This window comes from Lithohypha guttulata (assembly GCF_036872675.1).
Source record: "Lithohypha guttulata strain CCFEE 5908 chromosome Unknown scaffold_1, whole genome shotgun sequence".
In the NCBI taxonomy this organism is placed as follows: Eukaryota; Fungi; Ascomycota; class Eurotiomycetes; order Chaetothyriales; family Trichomeriaceae; genus Lithohypha; species Lithohypha guttulata.
This window is the reverse complement of record NW_027042750.1, coordinates 1113535-1132864: the sequence shown is the minus strand read 5'-3', so window position 1 is coordinate 1132864 and position 19330 is coordinate 1113535. Positions and strand designations below refer to the sequence as shown.

The following is a 19330-nucleotide window of genomic DNA, read 5'->3' as shown; positions in this document are numbered from 1 at the left end:
CTTCCGTGGCTACAGTTCTTCGCTTTCCTCTTCGAAAGAAGCGCTGTGCTAGTGAGGTTCAATTTTCAAACTCCGTTCCCTCAAGCATCAATGCTGCTGCCTCAGGCAGATAACCCTGTTGCGGGTTTTGACACAACACTGAATAAATTTGTATACCGTTCTGATTACCAGTAGATAACACACTGATCTGTCAGCCATCAGATCTGTATTGGAGATTAGGAGCGATTTTCGACAAAGATATACACCAGTTAATGGATACTTGCAAACACTTAACTATCGAAGTTGCGCACAAATGTCATTAGAAGAGAAAGATCGACTCGTTTCCAAGTCAAAGGGTATCTAGGTAGTAAGTATAGGCGGAAAAAAAAGAACTCTCAAGAATCCTCACTCTGAAATTCCTCCCAAACCCCCCGATCCTGCAACTGCTGCTTAACCCTCGCCTGCACAGCCCCAAAATACTTCCCCAGCGCATCCTGCCACTGCTCCTCAACCATCGCCGCATGATTCTTCAGTTCATCCGTCAGTTCCCCTTCATCCTCTAACCTCGTGTCCGCAAGGTCGATGCTCTGATCTCCAGCCATTTTCTGCTGAGCTTTCGAGGCCTTGTAGTGTGCGGCCAGAGAACTTGTTTTGACTTCGTGGACGAGACAGTATAGGTTGATTTGGCCTTCGATGAATTGGTAGCTGGATTTTTCCGCGTGGCGGAGGAGGGTGTAGAGGTATTGCTGCGGGTGGTCTTGGTATGTTGGGTTTTCGTGGAGTTCTTGGTCGGGGATGTGGATGTCGAGTTGGGAGATGTCTATTGGGATCTTTTGGAGGAGATCGACGAGGCCGGGGTGAATGTCCCAGAAGGCGGAGGATTGCAGGGCGATTCCTCTTTGGGCATTGTCTTCGACGAAGGAGAGGAAGGATTCGTGGCGTTTGAGTGCTTCGGCGCAGAAGGTGGCGTGGCGAGTTGCGGCGTCTTTTTCGAAGAAGGCTTCTGTGTCGCGGATCTTGTCGATGTTGTTGGTTTGGTGGTAGGGTAGGGCGACGATGGCCTTGTAGGCGTCGTTGCGTTGGGAGAGGAGGTCGAAGAGTTCTTGGTGTAGGATTTCACGGGCTTCGAAGAGCCATTTGAGTTGTGTTAGTTGTTCGTGAAGTTCAGGGACGTCGTCGCCTTCTTGGACTGGTTGGTCTGGATGTTGGTGTGCTGCGTTTGCGACGAGTTCTTTCTGTAGAGAGTGTAGACTGCTGCTGAGGTGTTCGATTCGTTCGTTGAATTGATCGTGTAAGGGATTAATCATCACGTCTTGCAAGGTATCAAATTCTGACTGGAGACCTTCTCGTTGAAGGTTGTGTTCATCGGCCTTGACTGCTTTTTCTGCTTCGGCAGCCTCTGCGTATGACAGAGTGCCGTCCTCAATTTGGGCTTGAATATTGGCTCGAAAGGTCCTCTTCATCTCCAGCACTCTGTTTCGTCTTTCTTGCCGCATTGCTTCGACGTTTTTCTGGTGTCGAGATTGTCGACTTCTAGCATCAGTAAGATCACTGAGCATACGGACTGTGGTTCTATACTCTGCAAGATCGGGATGGCTGTTATTCACAGCAGGGTAATGACGTGGGTAGGGCGGTGGTAAGGTAATGAAGCGTGATATATCCAGCGCCGTAGATCGTAGTGCCTGTCGATGGCTCTGCTGTGTAGTAGGGACAGACATTACGCCATCGTCATAATACCCGAAATTGTCAGGCTGTGCCTTCTCATTCGCGTATTGTTCACCGTGTAGCCAAGGGGTCTCTTCGTACAATGGTTCCATTTCAGCAGTTTCCATATCTTGCAGAAGCTTCTTCGACAAGCTCATGTATTTTGACTCTCTTTTACTGCGATGAACACCATGTCCAGGTCCGTCACTATGTGAGCCAGTCGCTGACTCCCACCATCGACTAGCAGCTCGCCCGCGAGAGCTCATCTCGTCATAGTCCATGCTGGCAATGGGTGACAGATTCGGCCTGTAATCGTCCTTCCACCAACCGCCTTCCGGCTTGTTCAACGGTGACTGACCATGTGACCCGCTTTCATCCTGAGCAGATGCACGTCGAACTATGCTTCCGTCGAAGAGCATGTCCCTCGCAGCTGCTATATCAAAACTTGGCGATGTGAGTGCTGTGGTGTATCGCTCTTTACGAATCAGAGATTCTTGCTGCATGAAGCGCGTGAAAAGTAATAGACGGTCAAGGTCAGTATTTGCTTCTTGTTCTTGTTGTAAGAAGTCTGCATGACGCTGCATAGCTTGAGCTACAAAATCATCCACTTGTTCGAAGGCGCAATTAAGCAGTTGTGAATTGTTGACACTGTTGGCGGAAAGTAAAGGCTTCTGACTGAGCGGAGGTGTAGGGAGGACTTTTGCTTGTTGGCCAACATTATAGATTCCACCTATTACCCTCAAAGGATGCGAGCTCGGTGTTGCTGGTGGTGTATGAGACTGCCTCGTACCGTCATTGTTCCTCATTGCAGTAGTGGCTAGATTCGGCAGCACTGCTGATTCTGGCAAGGTCTCGGCCTGTGGCGAACGCGCTTGTTCCAAGGCACTAGCCCATGGATTGTTGGACATGGTGGTGGAGGGAGGCTCGATGAGCTCGTTTGCTTCTGATCTTCCAGAAATACTCTTACTCCTACTGCGCTGCATCTGACCTGACGACCGAGCAGCAGGGCCCCTGACAGCTGATCTCCTAGCAAGGTTGGAAGATCCAGCGGGAGGGTTCTGGAGCTCAGATTCTTGTGGCTGCACTACAGATACAGCTGGTGCTTTACCCTGTCCATTCATCATCCCTGTATCTATGCGAAGCGGAAACGGCATGGCTCTTGCAGAAGCTCCAGAGACCATACTGGCAGGTGTCGCTGGAATCGGCGTCAAGTTGCTGTTCCGCAACTGTAGACGTGGCGGCCGTTGACGGACCGCACCATAATCGCCGGTCGAAATATCATGCCCACCAGCGCTTCTCGATCTAGATGAGGGAGGAGGAGGAGGCAGTGCAGGAGGTCCAGGTAGAGATGAACCTGAGCCCGCATCCTGCCTTAGATGCTGCTGCTCGACGTTAGACAATGTTCGTGTAGCTCGTGGCATGGAAGGTCCCCCTGTAGGGGTAGGTCCAGGACCCGCAGAGGTGGATCTACGAGCGCCATAGCTTAACCTGGAGACCGTGGAGTTTGTGTCCGAATCAGATGGCATAATGGGTGGTGTTGTCCTGGGAGGTGGTGGTGGTAGGTGATTTCCATCACTCGAGCTTCTATTCGATTGGTATGGCACCGACGCCGAAGGACCATAACTAGCGTGTTGGGGTCGATAGTTTTGATACAACTGACCGGGATTGTATTCGTGGGTGTTTGCATTGTGCAGCTGCGTAGCTCTCCGCATGTCATACGTCGGACGTGAATTGGTATTGATCGAAAGAGGTTTCGGCCTGACATGGCTCGTGGTATCTACGGATATTATGGTGTCTTGAGTAATGGGTGTTGTGTTACCGCTCGTATAGGTGGTGGGAGGACGAGAAAAGGCGGATGAACCTGAGCTACGTTGCTCGTGTGGAATGACGTATGGCGGTGGAGGAGTAACCAGTGGTTCGCCATAACAATCGTGCCTCTGTCTTCCCTCTACACTTCGTCTTCCCGGAGCCCATTCTCTTGGATCGTAAGTCATTGTGAAATTGCCAGAGAGTCTATGATTCACTGGAGACACCCCTCTAGAGGAGGCGTTAGGCACGTCTCCAGTGGACAAGGCATGAGCTTGATTTGGATTGCTGAAGGTGAAAGGACTCGACAACGAAGCCGGCGTGGCTGGCACCACAGGTGTATTCAGATGTGAGGCACCTGGCACGTAGGCAATGGTTGTGTTAAGGACAGGCGGAAGGAGGACCGATCGTCTTGAAGGAGGACCATTCGAAGGATGTCGCGGTGGTGGAGGTGGAAGAGAAGCAGCATCCACCGCGCCTTGAGAGGCCTCTACTTCGGGGAGACCCCTAGATGAGGTACGGCTGTTAAGCTGTCAGCGCCTGCGCTCATGTTATCAAGCCATGAGCCGCATACGGTAGCATCTCTGGTACTAGTATAGTAGGCTTTGTTTTTGTCTGTGCCGCTGACCAGACGCGCTCCTCTGCCAGATTAGCCGCCAGACTGCCCGCTTAAGTCAGCCATGTCTGCTGCTCGTCGCAGGTATGAAGAGTGATTGGGACAAGACAGCAAGGTGAAAAGCATGAGAAGAGTAGGCGGCAAGAAGTTCTTCATTGCACATATCATTGGATGCTAGCAGAGCAAGCTGAAAATAGACTTGTTAGCATCGACTCTTGAAGCACCTCCACTCTTCAGTGTACATTAGCGTCGGCGCGTGTTTCAATGAGAGAGGACTTGAATGTGACAAGGAACTTCCTGATCTATTGATAGAAGGGGCACGGCACAACCTGATTCGCTACTCGAGCTCATGCTCATCCCGTCTACCGTAGTCTGCCAAGCGCAACTTGGGTCTTTCCTCAAAGTGGTAGTGGTCAGACACGTGAGCGCGAACTTGAAATCGAAGACTATTTTCTTTTAATTTTCGCGCTGTGTCTGCACTCTTTGCGTGTTCAGTCTCATGATGTTGGTGACTATTATGGTCTGGCAACGCGTTGAGAGGATGTTTTTAGCCCGATCAAAATGGCTTGCGAACATGTTGTCGTCTGCTAACCACAAGATGGAGCAGTAATACTGTCTTCTTCATTGCTCAATATGATGCAAAGCGGTTGTTCTTATACTGGAAATACTGGAGCGTATTTAGCGACAACGATATGCTTGCCGCACGAAAACGTCTCTGACTTTCAAACGTGACAGCTGCGATAACCAGCGATCGAGAGTACTGAAGATCTCCAGGGATGGACAGCCTCGACCACAAATGCCAGGCACTATACCTGCCATGATTATCCAACAAAATGTTGCTAAGGTACGTTCATCCCTCCTCTCCTTCCAGTTTCTCGTGATGATTCTGCATACCATTACAAACTAGAGTCTTTGATCTCAAGAAATGAAACTTTATTGCATTTGCACGTCAGTCTGACAAGTCAATCTCATTCTCTACTTGACACCACCACTAGAGCTATGCTAACAACATATAGCTACCTGCTATCTAGGAAACCCATCTCTCGACCGCATTTATACTTCTGATCGAAGAGTACGTAAACCCAAACTTCCTCTATCACCTTTCACATGATGCTTTTTTACAATATATACGCTGGAAATTACCGACTGAGGTTCGCCCTTGCAGATATCAAATGGCTTTACTGATTGAAACCAAACACAATTCGTTACACAAGCTTCGTTAGTTGCCGTTGCTAATTTTGCTTTTCATCTAGAACCGCAAACGAACCTCGAAGCCTCAAAAAGCAAAGTAAGAGAAGCATTACTACATAAACCCTTCCCATTATGATGAATGGCACTGGGCGCCGACGGCACTAAAAATGCCGGTCTTGATGGATATGCCCTTTTGTGGCAGGCCTAGAAAACCTCGCCCACTGAATCTACACCCACGTCGATTTTCCCACTACAATTGCTACTAGCTAGTAGCTAACTATTTGTCAAGAGCCTCGCTTCGCAATCGTTTCAAACGCGGCACTGGAACACAACCATCTGGTGAGTCTTGCTGCTATGTTTTTCAACCACGATACACCATGATGAGCACTTGATGACGAGTCTGATACCTGATGCAGACAAATCTATTTTTACCATTCATGCAAAACTGATCCTTATCTTCACCTTGCTGTATAAACAATCGTTGAGGAGAATGTCGACTGACAACAAATAGTATTTTCCTCGAGTGAGTATTATCAGCTTCATACTTTGCCACGAAGAATGATGAATCGACATCACAAAAGACAAGCATATGTCCGAGCTCGCTTCGGCCAGCACAAGACGAGTCCAGTCATGTCTGACAACCTCATTCTCTCTATTTACCAACTACAAGAGCTGGACGTTGGCTAACTGGCTCCCAGCGTGCAAGTGAGAACGAGGGAGATTAATTCAGTAAGTACATCATTCCCTGCAACATTTCACCTCCTTAACATGATGACTATCATTTTTATCACGACGGTCAACGTAACATTTTTTGACGATAACGCCTGTGACAAGGCACGAGTCTGACATCTAATACGCATTCTGGTCATACATCTCCACGTTGGTGTGCACAGCTAATCATGTATAGTTGTCGTAAATCCGGAGATAGTGACCACACGATTTGCCTTGTTGCAATTTGCGCGCATCGTTGTATACATCGAATAAATACATTCTATTGGCATACTGCTCATGTCCATGAAGGCTGCCACCATACGGTCGGGGACCATGCTCAAGTGAGCGTGGCATTGAACATGAAATTTAGTTCCCGATTCACATTGACTTCAATTTTTTCTCACCAGATAGATGAACACTTTCTCTGTCCTCCACGTCCTGTTGAACATCCTTTGTGATTCTCTCCGTCTTCCACGCTCTGCGCCTCTAACTTCCATCTTCGAACAGATCTACTCTTCTTCTGCAAGCTCCTCTTGGTATGTACTAGCTCTCCCGTCCTGCCGTTGATACCACTTCCTCTATTGCGCTCCCTCCTGCATACTTACTTCTCCTTCAGGGCCCGACTTGCTTCGGGGTTTTCTGATGCAGGTGCCACATCCTGCTCCATCGATCCATCCAGACGTACTACACTCGTTGCATGGATAGTTTCCCTCAATGTCCTAACCATCCTCCAGACGAAATGGTCTATACGAAGGAGCGCCTCGAGCACGCCCTTCGAGTCTTCCACGAGATCGCACCATACGGCAATGAAAGAGGGTTTCCATCAGACAATCTTGAGAGACATTTGCGAAGCAGGTATGGCTTCCGCAGGGCGGCTAAAATAGTTCCATTACCCAACTTCAGCACGTGGCACGAGCATAGTAAGGAAGGCTCCGACGATGGTGAGTATGATCCAAAGCAGGAGAAGAAAAAGTCGTGCAATCGCAAGAAAAAGAACGACCCAAAGAGGAAGGCCGAAGACGTAGGCGACGAGGAAAAGCAGGTGAAGAAGACAAAAGATGAGGAGAAAGCAAGTCTGGAACCTTATATAACGTTCAGGCTGATGACCGAGAACGGAAGACGTTTCCTAGCAGACCTTGGGCCCATTCGTGGGCGGGGTCAGGGTGATTTCGAGGATGAGGAGCTGGAAAGGGAGCCACATCCTGAGCCAAGCTACTTTAATAGGTATCCAAGCACTAGAAAGTCGAGGAAGAACTCGGATGCCTATGGTACGACTGAGCTTGCAAGAGAATGGGGTGTTGAGTCTGAGATATCGAAAGTCGGTGGTGCGCTGGCACGCACGTCCTTACGTAGTGGCAGAATCTTAAAGAAGAAGAAATCTGAGGAGCGCAAGGAACAAGACGTCGAGGACTATAATCCTGACAACGACCGAGATCCCGTTGTCACTAAGGACCTGGACAAAGACCATGTCAGCCAAGCTCAACCAAGTCCCACAACGAGCACTGTCACCAAGCCAGATGTCACTAAGCCAATACCTGCCAGACAGATCGGTTCTTGGGACGATCCCATCGAGCTTCTCGATGACTCCGATGAAGAGGGCCCACACCTTCCAAACAGCCATGCTACTCTCCACCATCACAATAAAAACAACGCAACCAGGCAGCAATATCCTCCGTCACCAGTCTCGCTACGGAGTGACAGTGTTAGCCTGAGCCAAGCAAGTCGTTCGCATGATGAATTTTACAGCGAGGCGAGCACGTTCACTATCGAGACCTACTATGCCCACCCCATCCACTTCCGCCTCATACCTAAAGCTCGCACACAATGTGACTTTTGCGCTGACTATCGCATGGGCATCCTAGGACTAGGCAAACGAGCAGTCTCCGTCTTCGTCGATAAGGACAAGCCCTTCCAATACCAAGAGCTAGGCGACGGCCATTGCAATGAAGGAAAATCACCCACGAAAATGTGCGTGACCTGCGCCCTGAGAAGGTTGTGGATAACACGCTGCCACGATCCCAGTGCCAGCAGCTACAATAGCAATTCCAGAGCTCGGTCCAACACAAAGCCAGCATTTCGAAGAGTCCAGGGTTTAATGCCAACAAAAGAGAGGCTAGCCGCCTATCTGAGACATCTTTTCAAAAAGGAGTTGTTGCCAGGGACGAACACACTTTCCAAGACTGCGCTTCTCCCCACCTGCAATCTCTGCTTCACGCCCGCAATGTGGGAGTGCTGCAAGTGGCAGAAGACGGATATTATGAAAAGGCCGTGCAGGATTCCAGATCAGACGGATTCTTCAGCTGTGGTGAGGGCTTTGTCAGGTACTCCGAGCACACCTCCAAGGAAGATGGACGCTGATGTCAAACCAATCTTTGAGGAAAAGCCTACGACATCAGTTGACAAGGATGACGACGTTGACATGGCCCCCAACGCCTTGCCTTCATCCTCGTCTTCGATCACAAACAGCCTCAAATCACAAAATCTCCCTTCCTCAAACTCCTCTTCAAAACCACCACACCCCCACTCCTCAACAACAACACTCTCCTCCCCGTCCTACCTCCGCGCCCCCATAAGCGGATGCGGCCTCAAACTCTGCTTAACATGCAAATCCTTCCTCGAAACACGCTGCAACGGTCAACTCGACAGGTCAAAAGTGATGAAATGGCTGAGGGCTGGGCCAGAACATGGGAATAAATTTGGGCCTCGGGCGGATGTTGAATGGTTGTTTGGGGGGAGTATGTTGGAGAGGTGTTATGAGATGGGGGTTGGGGAGTGTGGGAAGGGCGGAAGGAGGGGATGAGGTGGGATTAGGTGAGGAGCAGAAGCGGAGAGGTTTGAGCTGGAAATTGGCATTCGAGCTGGGTGTGTACACATATGCATACCGTTTACTTGGCTTGGTATTGCATTGGGACTATTTGGGGGGATGATGACAGGTAGTCTAACACCTCGAATAATGAGAAGAATATCTACGACTTATGCTTTCTTAACAATCCACAACCTATACTGTACCATTCAGCACACCTTCGCTCGTCTAATTGGTCCCATTCTTTTGTTCTTCCTCCTTTCCATTTCCATGTCCGTTTGCGACAACCTCGCCAACCACAGTATCCGCCTCGCCCGCCTCGTGATGTTTCGCTGTACTTCCTTTTGGCCGCCATGTCGACACAGCAGAGATATTAGCCTTGAACTTTTCGACTTCGACACCATATGCTCTCGGTGTCAACTTCATCAATGTGTGCAAGGGCACCTCCATCCATGGACTCTTCGCCTGGTCCACCTGCATAAAGTATGCGAAGATACATCGCACGATGGCCTGGTGCGTGATTATGAGGACATTCTCTGATCGTTCTAGTTCCATGATGATGGGTTCGAGGCGGATGACTACATCTCGATATGACTCGCCGCCGCGGTAGCGGTAGTTGTATTTATCGTCGTCGCGGGCTTTGAAGTCTTCGGGGTATTGGTCTGCGATTTCAGCGTAAGTCATGCCGTCACAGGTGCCAGAATCTAGTTCGTCCAAGGCCTTCCATTGTAATTTTTCCCAGCCAAATTCTTCCACGATACCTTCGGCGGTCTGGTTTGTGCGCTTGAGGGTGCTGGTCCAGACTGTGAGGGGTGCGTCTTTCGGTAGACCACTTCTGCGTAGAAGTTCGGGAAGCATTTTGGCATATTGGAAGCCACGAGAGGAGAGGTTGGCATCTCCACCGATTTTACCTTCGAGGTTGTATTCTGATTCACCGTGGCGGGAGAGCCAGATACTTCGAGGCTTGATGTGTAGATTGGTAAGAAAGTAGACGAGGCGTGATTGCAGGTAGTCTTGTATGCGGTTGATGACTACTTGGTGCCCGATATTTGTAACTTTGACATAGGTGAGATGCTTTTCTGACTCGTCGATTGTTTGGTAGACTTTCTCGTACATCTTGATGCGATCACGAAAATCCCTGGCTGCTTCTTCGGGGTTTTGACTGGTCAATGAATTAGCCGACTTGAGCGTACCATTGATGGCTAACTTACCCAACATAGTCTGGAGAAGTGGTCTTGACGTCGAGAATGTTTGCCATGATCAGTTCCTCGTCATCACATTTGCTCTCTACAAAACAATGAGCCATTCTCGCTTCTTCGAGCTTCTCATATATCCATTTCCTGCGGCTTTTTGTAGAGTTGGTAGCATCGAGTATGGCGACTTTGTTCGCAGAGTCTTTGAGCCATTTCAGCATGTCCGCGACTGCTGCTTCAGCTGCTGCTCGTCGAGCCTTCTCACCCTCAGGATTGCCAGCATCAAAAAACTTCGCATCTGGATGAGGTGTGCCTTCCCTTCTGTACTTGCCGACATTAAATATCTCTGCTTTGACCGAGGTCCATTGTAAATAGCGTTTGACTAATATCAGCAATTAGTTAGGAAGTATGTTTGTTTTAGAACCTCATACCTTTGCCGGATATCAGACTTTTCCCTCTGGCTGGCAAGCCAACCATAACCAGGACAACCTGGCCCGCATCTGCCTGAGAAACATGGTCAGCCATTGCTCGCCAGAAATCTGCTTTATGACGGGTCCAGTCATTGCCAAGGTAAACGTCCAAGGGTGATTGATTCGCCATGTGCACAAGATGTATGCTTGTGCAACCATTCTGCAAGCGTGATAGTAAGCATGGGCGCAAAGTCTTGTCCAGCACAATGAGTACGAAGGCTCAAACAGTACACACAATACGGTGTGTCACCAACCACTCAAGCCACAATGATGATGGAGTAGCTCACAGTTTCCTGGGTAGTCATGGACGAAGCCATGTTGGCTGATTCGGGCAAGCCTCGTCAGTGTTCAACTTCTTTAGACTGGCAAATCGTCCTTTAGCCGCTCCGCTCAACAGACCCTTTCGTTCTGAAGGTTACCGACACATCTTATTGGCGACTAGTATGCTCAGTTTTCAATGTACCGAATGATCTAATGACGCGGATTTCAGGAATTGCCGAGGACGAGGTATAGGCGAAATACTCGTACAGTCAGACCTTCCACGATTTTTTGAGACACATGTAAATCTGCATGATGCAGACATCGGGATAAAACGTAAAAGTCGGCAAGCCTGGTCCCCGCAAATTGCTGTAAGTTGCCCGTGAGGTTCTCCACGATCTCGGTTGAGTGTCCCTTGATCCTTTTATTGCTCCTGTAGTCCATGCTGTGTATCATTGGTCAATATATACCGTGAGGCTTTTTTTTGGTAGCCTTCAGTCAAGAGCAGAGCTGTTTTCGAAGTGACCCGACTTCACAGCAAATTTTTGAACACTGCGATGGCAGCTCTTCAAGTCGCTAAAACATCGTCTTGGAATCCCCCCGCATAGAAAGAGAGTATGAACCAGGAAACGCGTCGAATCCTGGCAGCAAAATGATCATCACCATGACCACGGGAGTCATGGCACCTGCTTGTATCCGTGTCACTCACCGTCACCGATTGGCGTACCTGCCAATGCTCGAGGAGAATAGTTTCAGGGACAGTCACAAAAGGAAGCTTACCTCTGATTTCGCAGTATTGTCTCTAACTTTCTGCATGGCATTACGGTTGAGCGTAGCCAAAGGGCTGGTTTGGGCGGCGGTCATTGTTGATCTTTTCGAGAGAATTTCCTTGTTGAGGATTGGTGTGCCGAGTGACTTTCGCCTATGTCTGCTGCATAGGTTCTGCTTCAAATCGTACTTGGTAAGTTGCAGAGTTCCGGAGTGTATAGGTCTGAGCCTCTTCGCGTAGTGGCTGAGGTATCGAATAAGAACAAGCAATATTAAGGATGATTGCTGTATCTATCAAGCATGTGTTGGCTATGCGGCTTATCTCGTGGTGCCAGAACCTCGTTATCAGTATCATTACGAGAGAGATTGGACGTGAACGCCCAGCAAATTGAGTGAACAATACTGAATCGGTCGCTGCTTCCTATTGACAAGATTATTGGTGCAATACTTGAGCATGCTTGATGGTTTATAGGCTTGCTACGTCTTTGAGAAGGCTCACATTTCTCCACAACCTCCGAGATGTTTCAATCAATCGTTGCACGTCTATATCTAAACCTACCCCTAAAAGTACATGAAAATATTTCATACAAGTCGTGAAGCATAGCAACTCCCAGCAGGTATCATGCAGCTTGAGTCTTGCCAGTACCACTGCGACCATCAATTCGACCGACCTCATCCTGCCACCTTCTGTAGAAGGTCTTGATCTCTGTCTCACAATCCCGCTGTTTACTTTCAGAACATCCCTTGAAATTGACCAAAAGATCGCCTTTCCTGTATTGACTGTCGTGCTTGCCATGTGCCACATCAGTGTCTAAATCGACCTCGGTCTTGTCACTCATGGTGTTGTAGCTGTTTATGAGTCGCTGATCGACCATGGCCAATTTTGCCAGTATAGTGGGGTGCCACTGTATGATGTGTTCAAGAGCATGGTTCTCTGCTTTCTGGAAGGCATAAGCTCGGTAGAGAGGGTCGAACCAGGCGTCTAGGAAGTACTGCGACCAGCTATCTCTAGGTGTGCCTGCTGCTACAGAGACCGTATCCGAGTTTCGCAGGATGAACGAGGTATGGGCAACGTTGTCCGCATCTTGCGACAGAATTAGGTAGATCTGTGAAGGTTTGAGATGCGAGAAAGTGTGAATCACGCTATCTGGCGGAACCACAGGAATGTCTTTCTGCATTAAGTTTGTGAGGTTGGCGAAGACGTGATCGTATAGAGAAACGGAGGGGTTCATGATCAGGGCATGAGGACTGAGGTACCAGACGTAATCGACGTCGCTGTATGCTGTGAGAGCATGACGAAGCGCAGGCACCATAGACCATGAGGGAGGCGAAGGTTTTGTAAGGTGAGCATAGGTAGTGGTATTGGTATAGAAGGTTTGGTACCCTGTTTTTTTGTCAGTCATATCCTTAATCTCAAGCAGAGCATTTACCTTGTCTCCTCGCGTAGTCGTCCCTGTTCTCTTTGATCACAGATATATAGTCCTTGCTCATAGACACTTCGTCGAGAACTGTCACAATGACGACTGATGCCCCTGGTGAAATAGTGCCATCCTGGCTGCGCACGTGTTCACCAGTGAAGAAGGCGGCCACCAAGTATAACGTGAGTACGGCGAAGATCAAGTAGGCAAGGTATTGGATCTGTCTGCGTCGTTTCTCGGAATAGTTTTTGGCAGAGACTCGAGCATAAGGAGGAGGAAACGATGTCTTTCGAGGAGGAAGGGCGAAATGCATTATGATGATCTGCGTATCGACATCGCCGTTGGCGTTGATTGTTTGCCTATGTCGTCCACAGACAATCAACCAATAAACCTATTACTGTGTCATGAAACAGCGGAAGACTGTGTTGCAGCAGAAATTGGGTTATCTGTTTGCTGCGGCAGTCACTCCAGGCACGTGGTAGTGGAACAGACGTGAACCCCTAACTTTGTCACAGCGAACTGAACTTATACGCGACAATTTCATTCAAGATACTGCTTCGGCAGTGCAAAATGATATGTTCGAATTGAAAGGCCAGAGATAAGGGGTATTAAACTATTGATTGACGATTCGCACTTTCTACGTGTGTATAGCGGACGCCAAATAAACTACTCAGCTGAACCAGGACGTGTTTCCACGAATACCTGTTGCAAGCAGATACCAGTATCTTGATTGTCATTACCGTCGATACGAGAGACAAACAGAGAACTATCCTGTGCTACTCAAGCACAACGTCCACCCACGCAGGATCTTCAGCCATAAATGCCCCAATGTGAATTCTGCCGACAGACAGCCGATATGCAATACCATACCTATCGCGTTCAATCATGAGCACATTGAACAGACACCATGGATTGGTCTTGTAGTACACTCGATTGTCAAAGTACGCGTCCGGGTCAAGACTGCTCCCATCTGCTGTTTCGTCTCCTCTATCCCACCGAGTGCTTCCATACGCTGAAGATGGCATCGTCATACAGAGCGAGGATTGTACCAAATTCTCCTCCAAGAAATCGGTTCCTACCCGAGGGTCGGAGTCTAAACTTGCCCGTGACACAATGATGAACTCCTGTCGGCCTGTGAAAGCTGTACGTTGTTGGTATGACATACTGTCTGGATCAGGAACATAAATATAACCGGCGCTGTAACCAGCGGAACTAAGCACCTGTAGCTGGAAGACTTTGGGTTCGTAATTGTAGTTCTGCTTGCGTTGTTTGATTGTGTCTCCCAACTCGAACATGGCACTGAGTGTCTGGAAGCGCAATTGTTTGGAAGCTGAATCATCGAGAGAATGCCATAGCCTGTCACTACGACTGGCGTGCTCTATCGGATGGAGAAACGGAAAACCAGCGTCTGCGGAGGCTCCTTCCTCTTGGAAACACCACGGATCTTGTGCGAGCCGTTCCCATCCAGAATAGGGAAACTCCTTGCCGATCTGACTTGATAGCCGGTAATCTTGTCCGCTATAACAATGAACACTGGTGTCCATCGTTTTCCAGAGCAGTGGTGAGTTCAGTCCGGATGGGGGGAACCTTCTTTCGATCAGCCAGGGGTAAGCCGCATGTCCAATCCAACCCAGCCAGCTCCAGCTTGGAAATAGCGGCTCTCCTGTGCTCACGTTGATTCTGCGTATGCTTGGACCAATGGGACACCACAAAAGTGCATCCTCCATCTCTGTGTTTGGAAGACCGTAGTTGAAGCGACCTCGGAAATAGCCTGCCAGCTTGTTGAGGATACCACGACAAGCCTTTTCTGCATCTTCCGGATGAGACAGATTCCTTTGAGTATAGTCAGAAATAATGAAAGCGAAGAGGTCAAGGTTACACATAGCACCACGTCTGCTGACAACACGATCGTGATCGTCATTGAAGAAGATCATCTGCCTGTGCCTCGTACCAATTGGCCAGCTTTCGTGTGCATCGATCTCGTCTTCAGGTGAACAGGTGTGCCAACACCAAAAATGCATGACTTCGTCCGTAACAATCAATTTCCTCTGCGCGAGGAACTTCTCCTGAAGCGTCCAGGCTCTTGTACCCCATACAGATTTCTGAGACAGTTCCTCACCTGGAAGCATGTTGCTTAAAACAGTATGACCAACAACTTCGCAGACCTGTTTGATTTGACGACCACCAGGTTCAATACCCGGGAGACCATATGAGGCATCTTCACCACAGCAGGCCTGAATACTTAGTGTTGACTGGCCATATATCTCTCCCATTCTCGAGATCTGTGAGTCTAGATCATGTTCGTCGTCCTGTATGATGCAGAGCGCATCGACCCACAAATGTTCCTCGCCAATCTCCCGCACAAGTCTCATCGAGTCGCGAATAGTCCTGGGTATGAGGTCAATAAATCGTAATAGGCCTCCAGGTTCGTACAGCTCTCTTTCGGTTTCTCGAGTGAGGCGCATAGATGAGGTCTTGCCCCATACATAGCTCAGAGTAACATATCGTGCACCATATTCAAGATCAACGATACACATTGCATTGACATCAATTGCTCGTAGAGTGCCACTGACTCCACGAGGTGGTCCTGCAGATCTCTCATCGCATAGTGCTAGACGTGTCCTGATCCATTCGGTATCTATTCTGTCCTTCACGACCAAGCGTCCAAGTCTTCGCTGAGACCGGTGGACTGGTCTGATGGCCAGGTTTCTTGCAGGTAAAATGTTATTAGATCCGCTCAACACGACGCTCTGCCTTTGCCCATTCCAGATGTTGCGAGCGAGGTGCAAGGCTGGAACGCCATATTCGGATTTGAAACGAACAGGGTAAAGATAGTAAATATCGTTGCTGTCAGCGACAAGTGAGTCGACAAACTTCTTTTCGACCTCAGCCCCAGATGCGTTCGCTGGTAGTACTTTAAAGATCTCGAGGGACCACATGCGCATGACTAAGCGACAAAAGCCACAAGCTCTTTTCTGGATTATGGCCTGCAATGGACCTAGCACAATAAACTCAGTAAGAGGAGGGATGCTATCTACTTCGGGTTGATTCAATATTGCGAACATATCGATACGCCGACAGGTGGCGCACAAGTAGTTGTCACTATTCTCGAGCCTGGTGTGTTCGCAGCCGTCGTAGAGTCTGTACCACTTTGGGCGATTACCCTCAGGCAACCAGCGAAAGCGCGAGTTTAAATCGAGGTCCATTGGCGATTGTGGTCGACTACTTGGCTGAGCATCTACTTGAGGTGGTCTCAAATAGTTGGCGCGAGGAGGGCTCACTTCGCGGTACACACTACCGTCCTCGTTCATGTCGTACCTCTGGGATTCGTTCCTTCGAGTGCGGAAGGCTCCAACGGACGTTGTTGAGGTCGGCAAAGCCGCCATGCCAGGACCAACAACGATTGTTCTACCATCTTCTAGCTCAAAAACATCCACTTCTTGCGCGTCCAATGAGTCCAGCACATCGGACGACCATTCACGTAGAACGCGTGCATTGAGGACGTGCTGCACATCCGAAGGTCGTGATATGGATATTGCTGGTTGCCGCTCTTTCACGGACGCTGAACCAGAGAACACACCCTGCACAAGCCGACGCCAGGCCTTAGGGTTCCTTCCAGAAGTGTCCTGTTTCTGGTGCTTTGTCAAAGGCATTGCTGTATACTGAATGTGAGGCTAGTGGATAACTTGGTGAAGGAAAAAGCCCGACTATCGACAATCTTGCGGTTGACCATAACCTTTCGCAACGTGCTGCAGTACTGAGTCCGGCCACCAGCTATGGTCTTACTGCTAGAGTCATAATTAAACATCACAATTCTGGTTGACAGCTTTGCGGCTGCCTTGACCTATGTCAGATTCGTGAGTTGCAGCACGGTGGCTCTGACAGGCAGTATCGTGAGCACATGAAGACTGCATTGGTCTAGTACCAATTCGACGAATGCTCGCTTAAAACATGGCCGAGACTCAGGTAGGTCGGGTGATTTGCCAATGAACACGAAGTTCCGGCCTTGGCGAACTCTGGTGTCATACACCTCTGCTCGTGAAGGCTTGCAAAGAAGTAGGCATTGCGGGTTCTGGCGATGAATGGACAGATACATAGCTAATGTAATGTCTGGCTACTGCAATGACCATCAGTCATTATCGTGATTGGGCAGCTTCCGATCGAGAGGAACTTGAGCTGTGGATGCCTTGGTGTCCATGTGACCAAGTAATAATGCGTAAGAAACGTTTGTAGGCTGACATAATTCCGACATAGGATTGGTAGTATGTGCTATCTGCGTCCGACCAGTTGATAACCTACCATATACCAGGTAACATTGTATACCTCTTTTTCTTGTACTGGCTCCCGAATTCCTTTCGGTATCTATTTTCCTTCTTCTTGGACCACTGCATCATTTGTCCGACGGATACAAGGATGAAAACCACAACCGACAAGCTGAAATTGCTGACTAGCAGGACGCCAAGCCAGGACAAAGCCTCGGTCATATAATTTGGGCAGGTCACCAGGTTGAACAGCCAGCCTTGAGGAATGGCTCTCTCGGAACCCCCAGGGCTGCGCAGATTCATTAGGGTTAAATGGCTCTGGAGGTTGAGAAGCTCGCCAATGCCGTAAAGAGCGAGTCCGGTAAACATGAGCAGAGAGTTGGGCTCTTTAGCTGTAGGTGAATTCGGCGCATAGATCCAAGCAGCCATGTTCACACCAGCGAGGAGCCAATAGTGAGCACTGTTCTTGAAGATGTTCGTGAAGGGCATAGTGGAGGCAGAAAACCTATGGACGAACAGTGTCTCGAGCTCTCTTTTAACAAAATGTCCAACGACCATCATCAAGCATAGTGCCTGTAGATGCGAGCCTTCTGAGGGAGCATTTGAATAGATATAGGGTCGTAGGGCATATATCAGGGGGTGGATAAAGATAGGACCAGCATATTCGACGACGAAGACTGTACGCCAGCCAAGTTGTGGTCCGAGGTCCTTCACGTACACTGTACTCTGGTCCCTCACGCCAGTGGAATAGATTGTGGTATCTGTGGCATTGGTAATTAAAGAGCCATCACTGCCCTTAGTGACGCGCAGCTGGTGAACCGAGTATCTTGTCTGTTTCGCGAGCTCTTTGTACAATTCGGCCGTGGTTATGGACGAGTTCAGGGTCAATGTGTCAGGTAGTGACTTGATCGGTTTGCCTGAACCACTTGTTAGCAGCTGTACGAATTTCAGGTCAGCCTACTTACCTCGTGGACGTATCTGCAGCTCGATAGTCTTGCTCGCCATGACTAAGACTTCAGTATGCTATATTGGTAACAAAGGACGTGTATTTTGTTGGCACGGTTGGATACTACTGGCTTCTTCATCTGCCAGTGTGCTCGAACCTTTTCTACGCAGATGGTAAAGGATAAACGTTGCTGGCTCTGTACAGGCGAGCAGAATGAGACAGACGGCCACGCCTCAATCGAGGAAAAAGTTGATCCACCAATATTCCAATACCCGCACGCTTAGTGTCTCTATCACCCCGCCACTCACATCTCCTACTCCTGTCGTGATAGGCTCCATGAGAAAGTTGAACGGGGTTCGTCTAGGAGACTTTGCAGAAAGGAGCACGCTCGTAACGCAATTTATTTACGACGCCGACTAGCAGTGTGTTCCGCTAAGACACCAGGTGTGGTGTACCGTACGATGAACAGTCCGATTTGGCGTAGCCCATCCGCAAAATCGGACTGTACATTCTAGGTGTGGTGTACAGTGGGCTAGACAGTGGAAGATAGTAGATTTTAGTATGCATTAGCGTATATAATGGATTGTCTAAGGCTAAATCAGGTTAAAACGAGAGCACGGCTATACAATCCACTCGATGCTACTCTTGAGTACTGTAGCATCGAGGGCACACCTATTCGGCGCGCTAAGTGGATCGGACTGTCCCACCACACCTGGTGTCTTAGCGGAACACACTGTAGAGCACCGACACTACAGGAGTCGCGTTTGTGCATCAGATATTAAGAGTACGGTCATATTGACAAAAGAGACGTTGAATGCAACATAGAAGATTATTATTGCAGTCGTGCTTCGATCAGTACCTCCCGGTTTCCGTGAGCAAGAGCTGCTTCGATGAATACCAAATTTGACTAGTCCTCTGCCATTTTTCCTTCACACCCACATTGTGATATTGTTGACCTTCGGACATCGTATAAATAGGTGAACATGATTCTATTCGAGTAACAGGGCAAATATAAGCTGGCTCTACCGCAGTGACACCTAGCCTCTTTCCTTGACTCGGCTTCTCGTGGAATTCTTCAGATTTCCAGCTTCGTCTGTCTAGTGATGGCAATATGTCTAGAGATATGCGACATGGTACGAGTAGAACGTTGGTCGTTTGTAGCTACTGGTAGTAGTACAGTAGTTTCATAAGAAAGTAATTCATGC

At 48.9% G+C, this 19330-nt stretch overlaps 6 protein-coding genes across 6 annotated transcripts; 1 reads left to right on the top strand and 5 right to left on the bottom strand.

The window, feature by feature from the left end:
- Positions 1-374: 374 nt before the first annotated feature.
- Positions 375-2666, bottom strand: LTR64_000411 (uncharacterized protein; the record flags this gene model as incomplete). Its single annotated transcript, XM_064894796.1, has 2 exons — positions 375-1575; positions 1696-2666. 2 exons carry the CDS (start codon positions 2664-2666, stop codon positions 375-377), a joined length of 2172 nt encoding a protein of 723 aa, XP_064757483.1.
- A 4080-nt stretch (positions 2667-6746) lies between these two features.
- On the top strand, positions 6747-8807 carry LTR64_000410 (uncharacterized protein; the record flags this gene model as incomplete). The annotated part of the gene is made up of 1 exon (XM_064894795.1): positions 6747-8807. One exon carries the CDS (start codon positions 6747-6749, stop codon positions 8805-8807), a length of 2061 nt encoding a protein of 686 aa, XP_064757482.1.
- Positions 8808-9038: 231 nt separating this feature from the next.
- On the bottom strand, positions 9039-10603 carry FBP26 (Fructose-2,6-bisphosphatase; the record flags this gene model as incomplete). Its single annotated transcript, XM_064894794.1, has 3 exons — positions 9039-9972; positions 10022-10385; positions 10435-10603. The coding sequence occupies 3 exons, from the start codon at positions 10601-10603 to the stop codon at positions 9039-9041; spliced, it is 1467 nt and encodes a 488-aa protein (XP_064757481.1).
- Positions 10604-12119: 1516 nt separating this feature from the next.
- MNN11 (putative alpha-1,6-mannosyltransferase mnn11) lies at positions 12120-13230 on the bottom strand (the record flags this gene model as incomplete). The annotated part of the gene is made up of 2 exons (XM_064894793.1): positions 12120-12883; positions 12930-13230. 2 exons carry the CDS (start codon positions 13228-13230, stop codon positions 12120-12122), a joined length of 1065 nt encoding a protein of 354 aa, XP_064757480.1.
- A 463-nt stretch (positions 13231-13693) lies between these two features.
- LTR64_000407 (uncharacterized protein) lies at positions 13694-16570 on the bottom strand (the record flags this gene model as incomplete). Its single annotated transcript, XM_064894792.1, has 2 exons — positions 13694-14049; positions 14083-16570. The coding sequence occupies 2 exons, from the start codon at positions 16568-16570 to the stop codon at positions 13694-13696; spliced, it is 2844 nt and encodes a 947-aa protein (XP_064757479.1).
- A 642-nt stretch (positions 16571-17212) lies between these two features.
- TSC13 (Very-long-chain enoyl-CoA reductase) lies at positions 17213-18184 on the bottom strand (the record flags this gene model as incomplete). The annotated part of the gene is made up of 2 exons (XM_064894791.1): positions 17213-18096; positions 18145-18184. 2 exons carry the CDS (start codon positions 18182-18184, stop codon positions 17213-17215), a joined length of 924 nt encoding a protein of 307 aa, XP_064757478.1.
- Between the last annotated feature and the right edge of the window lie 1146 nt (positions 18185-19330).